This window comes from Gadus morhua, chromosome 17 (genome assembly GCF_902167405.1).
Source record: "Gadus morhua chromosome 17, gadMor3.0, whole genome shotgun sequence".
Classification (NCBI taxonomy): domain Eukaryota; kingdom Metazoa; phylum Chordata; class Actinopteri; order Gadiformes; family Gadidae; genus Gadus; species Gadus morhua.
In genome coordinates, this window is record NC_044064.1 from 11,971,683 (window position 1) to 11,979,182 (window position 7,500).

At 45.1% G+C, this 7,500-nt stretch overlaps 2 protein-coding genes across 4 annotated transcripts in view; one reads left to right on the forward strand and one right to left on the reverse strand.

Annotated features, from left to right (window-relative positions):
- col4a6 (collagen, type IV, alpha 6) overlaps window positions 1-3,561 on the reverse strand; it is an 87,597-nt gene extending 84,036 nt beyond the window's left edge. For both annotated transcript variants that reach the window (XM_030338532.1, XM_030338531.1), the window contains exons 1-3: window positions 3,447-3,561; window positions 3,130-3,250; window positions 2,906-2,951 (exon numbers count right to left, since the gene is read on the reverse strand). In XM_030338532.1, coding sequence (XP_030194392.1) covers window positions 2,906-2,951; window positions 3,130-3,140 — 57 coding nt within the window. In that variant the 5' untranslated portion in view covers window positions 3,141-3,250; window positions 3,447-3,561. The remainder of the gene's footprint in view (window positions 1-2,905; window positions 2,952-3,129; window positions 3,251-3,446) is intronic.
- Window positions 3,562-5,338: 1,777 nt separating this feature from the next.
- Window positions 5,339-7,500, forward strand: part of col4a5 (collagen, type IV, alpha 5 (Alport syndrome)) — a 41,227-nt gene continuing 39,065 nt past the window's right edge. The window contains exon 1 of one of the 2 annotated variants that reach the window (XM_030338533.1): window positions 5,339-5,724. In XM_030338533.1, the coding sequence (XP_030194393.1) occupies window positions 5,641-5,724 (84 nt within the window). In that variant the 5' untranslated portion in view covers window positions 5,339-5,640. The remainder of the gene's footprint in view (window positions 5,725-7,500) is intronic. The other variant, XM_030338535.1, reaches the window with a different exon arrangement.

The following is a 7,500-nucleotide window of genomic DNA, read 5'->3' on the forward strand; positions in this document are numbered from 1 at the left end:
AGTGGAACACACCAGGGAAAACAGTATGACGGGTGGACAGGCCGTGGACAGAGGGGGTGAGCCTTCAAACAGACCACTTATAAACCGGTGACGAATTGCTTGACTTAAGGGAGCACTGAGGGCAGAGCGTGATCGGGGTGTGTGTCGACATATAAATGTGTGTGAAACGCCGGGTGCACGTGGGTGGGTGTCGCTGAAGATGGGTGTATGTAGGAGCATGTAATGGTGGGTAAGGAGGGAGAGAGAGAGAGAGAGAGAGAGGGGTGGAGGGGGGGTACAAGGAGCCACAAATCAGGCAGCGATCAACTTGAGGAATGCTCCAGCCTCCAGCACCTGCAGATGAACGGGGGGCAGGCAAGTCCTACCAAGTATACAGGAATTCAGCTGGGGGGAGGAGGGGAGGAGGGGACGGGGGAGAGAGGCAGAGGTGGGGAGAGAAGATGGAGGGGGAGAAAGAGAGAGAAAGGAAGGGAGAGGAGGGGAGGAAGGAGAGAGGTGCGGTTCATATAGGAAAGGTGTGTGTGTGTGTGTGTGTGTGTGTGTGTGTGTGTGTGTGTGTGTGTGTGTGTGTGTGTGTGTGTGTGTGTGTGTGTGTGTGTGTGTGTGTGTGTGTGTGTGTGCATGTGTGGCAGACTATTGTGGCAATATTGTGTTTTGCAAAAAAAAGTTACTTGGCATGCAGAGACGCTAGAGATTACAGAATCATAGACACACACAAACCGTCTATTGCAAAGAAACAGGATAAGAACTGAGAGGAGGGGGGAGAAAGTGAGGGAGAGAAAGAGAGAGAGAGGTTGAAAGAGAGAGTGAGGGGGAGAGATGATGAGAGGGAAATATAGAGGAGGGAGGTAGAGGGAGGGAGGCATCTTGAGATGGAGAGAGAGAGAGAAAGGGAGAGAGAGAGAGAGAGAGAGAGAGAGAGAGAGAGAGAGAGAGAGAGAGAGAGAGAGAGAGAGAGAGAGAGAGAGAGAAAGGGAGAGAGAGAGAGAGAGAGAGAGAGAGAGAGAGAGAGAGAGAGAGAGAGAGAGAGATTGAGGGAGAGAGGAAAAGAGAGATCCCTGATCCCAGATCCTATCTTTGCAGTTAAATGTGTACAGCCACACACACAGACTGACAGACACACAGCCAGAAAGACACACACACACACACACACACACACACACACACACGCATACACACAGCAGCGGGCAGGTTGCCAAGCCACAGGGCTAACCGGCAACCTTGTCACCGTGGTTACGCCAACCCTGCATTCCAGACCAACCAATAGATTCATCTGTCACTCACTCACACTGACCAACACATACAAACCCACATACACACACACATTCGGGGGCTCACGCACACAAACACAAACCACAATAGCCGTTTGGGAAGTGGGCAGGGATAACTCGGGTTAATGGGCCATCATTCCTTTCAGAACCAGGAAGTGGATTCTCCTTGTCCTCGCAGTCGCAAGCAAGACACTAACGCCAACAGGTAAGGAGCTCAAGTTATAGATCAGATCATATAACCTATCAAACCCAAAGTGTGTGTGTGTGTGTGTGTGTGTGTGTGTGTGTGTGTGTGTGTGTGTGTGTGTGTGTGTGTGTGTGTGTGTGTGTGTGTGTGTGTGTGTGTGTGTGTCAGTATGTGTGTTTGTGCAAACTAAGCGCCCAAATAATGAACACACCTAAAAAAGTTGTTATTTATTTATACAGGCTATACATTAAATGTATATATAAACAGATATCTAACGTATATATATATATTTTTTTTTGTAGATATTGATATAGATATCATACTTTATGTTTACAAGGTTGCGTTATTTCTTCAGGAGGATGACGGATACGAACCAATATTAAAATGAAAAAAAAAAGTTAATTACACAATTTGTTAAAATGACAACACGAAATCAGAATTAGTTTGTTTTTGATTCTGCGGCGGCCTTTAGGGGGTTGCCTAAATAACACGTGTCCTCAATATTATTCTGCTCATGAATATTTAAGTAGCGGGAGGCGTGGCTATGTTTGCTCAACTTTCTGAGCGGGCCAACTCAAATGTTAACTACTACTCATTAAATCCAAGGGTCTGAACGTACATGGGGCGGGGCCCTCTGCGTTACAAACCAATCACTGAACATAAACGGGGAGATGATTGGTTGGTAACAGCGTGAGGTCCCACAACTGTACTTTCAGACTCTTGGATCGAGACACTAGAACTGAGGCATCGTTTGACAATAAGCTGTCTTTTAAAACGGGCGCTCGAAATAAAATCGAAGAAGCCACAAGGGTCTACCACAGCATACGTTAAGAGCTTTTGACAACCTCTGATGATCTGATTTCTGTCATCACCGGCTGATGCTCAATAAACGGCCCGACATGAGTCCGATATGAGAATAAGTTTAGGACAGCAATTCAGACAAACTATGACGCATGCAAAAACATGTTTATAGATAGGTTATTACTTCATAAAGATCAACCACGCAGTTAAATAGAGCAGAGATCTTGCACACACAGAGACACACACGCATATATACACACAAAGAAACACACACACACACACACACACACACACACACACACACACACACACACACACACACACACACACACACACACACACACACACACACACACCGTGCATGTCCATCCCCGGACTCGATTCAAAAATATGAACGCTGCGTGATGCACCGGTTAGAAGCAGTCGTAACTTTACTAAAGACAAAAACACACAACATTTTACAGTCGCCTTGTTGGCAAAGTGTTCAATAAACGTATCCCCTCATACACATGCAGAGCTAAACAAGTCATGGGATATAGGCTACGTCTGCGTTTGAAGCAGAGGTCTATCTGGTAAATAAACAAACGCAGGGACTGAGTGGAGGGTCTACTAAACAAATGGCCGATAGCAATGAAACAGGACTTACTCCGTGCGTCGACTGCACTGCCACGGCCACCGCTAGCACGCAAATCCTGCAGAGAGGAAAACAAAATAAAGGTAATGAGACGAGTGGAGGCTTCAAAATAAAATACATCCACGTAATCCGGGAAAACATGAATGGAAATAAATAACCCCTTGGGTTAGTTAAAAGTTGGAGACATCGCGTGGCTAAGGAAAGATTGTGATTACTTTCCGGACCAGAAAACTCACCAGAATTTCATTTTTTGATTCGACCCGTGGGAGAAGAGAACCGCTGCAGCACTCCCTCGTCTTCACCAGCCGCTGAAAGGAGCTCCAAAAGCGCTCATCAAGTTTCCTAAACACCGCTCATCTACCCGAGCCGGGAGCACACACAGACACGCACACACACACATACAGAGAGAGATAAAGTAGTGCACCTAAACGACACAGTTTTCCTCACTCCGGAGAGGTGTACAATATACACCGTGTAAACCCGGTTTCAATAAAAAGCCGATAGGGCCGCTAATGTTTTTTTTAACGATTTGGAAATAATGTTTTCAACTCACCAAAGCTCAGTGGCCGATATCTGCTGCTCGGCTGTCGCGTTCCGCACACGCTACACTTCTCGGGAGCGCACGAGAGAGGCACAGAGGAGGCGGGACTAATCCCTGTCACTCAAGATCAGTATACCTATGGGTCGGTGCCTCGCAACACGTCCCAGCAGTGTGATCTGTCTGAGAGAAGTTAGAGCAAAACATTAACGTTCACTAACTTCTATAACACTGTGTTTTTGATTAATATAATCAGACATTATGATCACGTGAATTCCCAAAGACATAAACATTTTTCATTTTTAAGTAGGCTTCCCAATCAACTATTCCAATATGTAAACCTTTCTGACGAAATATAGTATATCAATGGAGGAGACATTGAGTTCAGAAGGAAGTGTTAAAAATTAAGATGAAAGTTATAAGATGATAAGAATAATAAGATCAAAGGATTCAGATGTAACAGCAAATTTTAACAAAAAAACAAAGTCAATGAATACTAGTGCGAATTGAAATATCCACAATATACCCCAACCTGTACACACTGCAAACTGTTTTCTTTTCCTTTATAAAAATACTTGACTTGGACTTGCATTACATGTCTTAAATGAAACTTATTGAATGTGAGTTGTGTGTGTCACTGAGTAACAGCATTATAGGCTACTGAGAAAGGTCTTCCCTCTGACTTCACCCCAGCCACATCTTCCGTTGAAACCAGGCGTGATTCCACATGGTGAACATTTGTGAGATTTGTTAATAACAGACTACGATCCATAGCTCACACAAACCATATTAACTTCTTCATTCAAAGCATTGATTCTGCTGTTAACTGTAAAACTCATGTCTTGTTTGTGGCACTTGTTAATGACTTTGCAGTTTGAGAAGAAAAAGGGTCCTGTGAAAACACTTGGATTTGACGGAAAGATGAATAGTTAGAACCCATGAATTGTGAACACATTCACCTAAATAGTGTTTAGATGTCTGAAGTCTTCAGTTAGGGATAGGGTTAGGGTTATGCCTAACCCTTACCCTAACCCTAACTGGATGCCTGAGCTTCACCCATAACCACTCACAGATTCACATCTCCTGTCTCCTATGTTTGTAGTGGATGTGGATAAGTTAATTGGTCTATATTAATATAAACATATAGCAAATATAAATATATATACAAATCAAAACTGCTGGGAATTAAAGTATAAAGAATATCAATGCGATGCGAAACACTATGATGCATAATAGACTGTTTATTACTTTAATTCGTGTCGGTCTCTGACATTAACTGGTATTGATTTGAATAGGATTTCATGGACCACATCGTGTCAGATTTGCCTGGAAGAGCTGGCTGCTTGTTTCCAGATTACAGATGTTTAACATAGTTGCTCAGGGTCTAAACGAGCGGAACAACATCAAAGCGAGGCCAGATGATATGTATTGAAACCACTGGTGCCCGTAGCTCTGCTCGCTATCAAGTGTCAGATCCGAGAGGTTGACCTTTCATAATCCTGGCGGAATGCTGCGTGTTGAGGCACATACACAAAATGTCTTGAAAGGTTTTAATGTCAAACTCTTTTTCTCGTGGCCTCGGGCGACGTAAAAAAAAAAAAGAGAAGAAAACTCGAAGCCACGGTGAAAAAGTGAAGGTACCAAACGTATCCCTCCGCCTACACCCGCTCTCGCCTAACATCAAGTTTTGCATAAAAAGTTAATGCAACCTCTAACTGGGGAGGGGTGTGTAACTACGTGAAAACTAACTCGCATTCTTGTGCGATTTGGGCACTTTGGGGGTTTCTTTCGTCGCACATATCGGTGCGGGATTTTTTTTTCTTTGACGCGCAGCTGCAGCAGCAGCAGCAACAAGTGGCGCTGCGGCGGGGGGGGGGGGGGGGGGGGGGGGATAGAAAGTAGATCCGGTACGCAGGTTCCGCCAGTTGAGTCCAGGAAAAGTTGAGACCGACGGCGCAGAGGAGAAGGCTGCAGGAGCCCCGCACCACTTGTTGCAGCCCGCCGAGAGAGAGCTACACTCCGGCGCCTTTTTATACACACACATACACACACACACACAGGCACACACAAACAAACGCACGGTGAAACCGTTTTTCCAACAACAGTGTGCGACGGCATACCATGACTCCAGCTCTCCCCAGAGAGTAGGCTCGAGTTGAAGTTGAGAGTTGAAAGCCGGCGGACCCTTTTGAGTTCCTAGCTCCCCGAGATGAACAGTCCGCGGACTGTGCGCGTCCTCGCGGCGCTGTCGCTGCTCGTACTGTGCGTCGCCGTGCGGGAAGCCCGCTCTGCGGTAAGTGCCCTTTACGTTTTATTATCTACGATTTGTTAACTTACACCTTTATTATCTGCACGACCACCTTAACATCCCCCCGACCGACGCACGCACTGAACCGAGCCGGGGCTCGCTCGCTCCCCTCGCCTCGTCCCCAGTTTACTTTGAGGGTAAAGTGTATTAATAGAAGACGTGCTTTAAAACAAGTGCGCGTCTTTAGGATAATATTAAAAATCAGCAGAGTCGTGCGTTGTCACCGCAACAAGCTTTGATAGTAGCGCGGTTTGAGGCGCGCCGCATGCCCGCACGGTTTACGCACGAATGTTTCGTTTTTATTTAACGTTATCGGGGCTCGGGAAGTCGGTCAGAGAGTCTCTGCTGGGCTGCACACACACACAAACACACGACACACACACACACACACACACACACACACACACACACACACACACACACACACACACACACATGCGCGGACGTGTGCGAACACAAACACACACACACACACACACACACACACACACAAACGCACACGCACGCACATGCACACGCACACACACACAGACAGACAAACACACACACACACACACACACAGGCCACCCCTCTCGTGGACAACGTGATGAGGGTATTTTTTAACTTTTTCAAGTCCAACGTGAAAATGTACCAATTTAGAATCAAGAGCACTGATACGACATAATCCATCAATAACAACCATATTAAAGTCTGAGAAGAGAATCCCGGATCTAACGACAGACACCGGACACCATGACCATACTCATCTGACCATCTTTCTCCTGGAAAGTGTCTGCTTGAAACAAGTGCGCTATCCGCCTTGGTCTTGCGTGTTTGCATTAAGGTGATATTGAATGACATCCTTTTCAGCAGCAGCAGCAGCAGGTGTGTGGGGGTGTCATCTTAGAGCTGGGGGACACACCTGAGGCCCATGATATCACTGAGGGAGAACGCACAGGAGACTCACATAACTGGATGACTGTTGCATGTTATAACTAACGGTGAACAACCTTGGTCGACTCGCCTCATACAAACACACAAGCGTGTGTTTACAATTGGGTGTTTGCTTTCAGTGACTCAGCAGGGTTGTTTAGCCTACAAATAAATTTAGCGAAGTGTCTTGTGCAGGTTCATTTGCAGAGCCTCGCAAAATAACCCAGGAAAACCTCCTTGAATGTCTGTTTCAAAGTCAAACGTTGCCGTTTGACTGGTATGAATATTCAAGAGGAGGAGGTATCTACATACTTGATTATTCATGAAGAGAGGCGGGAGACCCCGCCCATTCTGAGCCTTTCCGCCCTATCAGAATCCACTAAAAGTCATCCACTGACTTTTAGTTCGTTTTACAAAGTATGTTGAATCTGTTCATTTACAAACTTGAATTAAAGTTTAATATTGTATCTTGCCTTTAAGAGTGACATGGTGGGAGAATTGATTACTGATACAGACAATATAACATTCTTAGCAGGTCGATGTGTCCATGCTGAAACTGAATCAATCAACAACCTTGACCAAAATATATATAATATGTTAAACCGATATATAAAAGAAGTCAACTCAAAATTATGCGCAATTTGTAACATGATGACAACAGAAAATGTGAATTCAGTTACATAATTTGTTTGGTAAAAGCCGAGAGTATGAAAGGGTTGTATCATTTATGGATATGACCTGTCTATTCAGTGACATAGAGAGGGGACAATTGTGAGGGTACTGACGGTTATTCCTCCCATAGCAGAGCGTAAAATACATATTCGGGTTTGTTTAGTAGTACGATATCC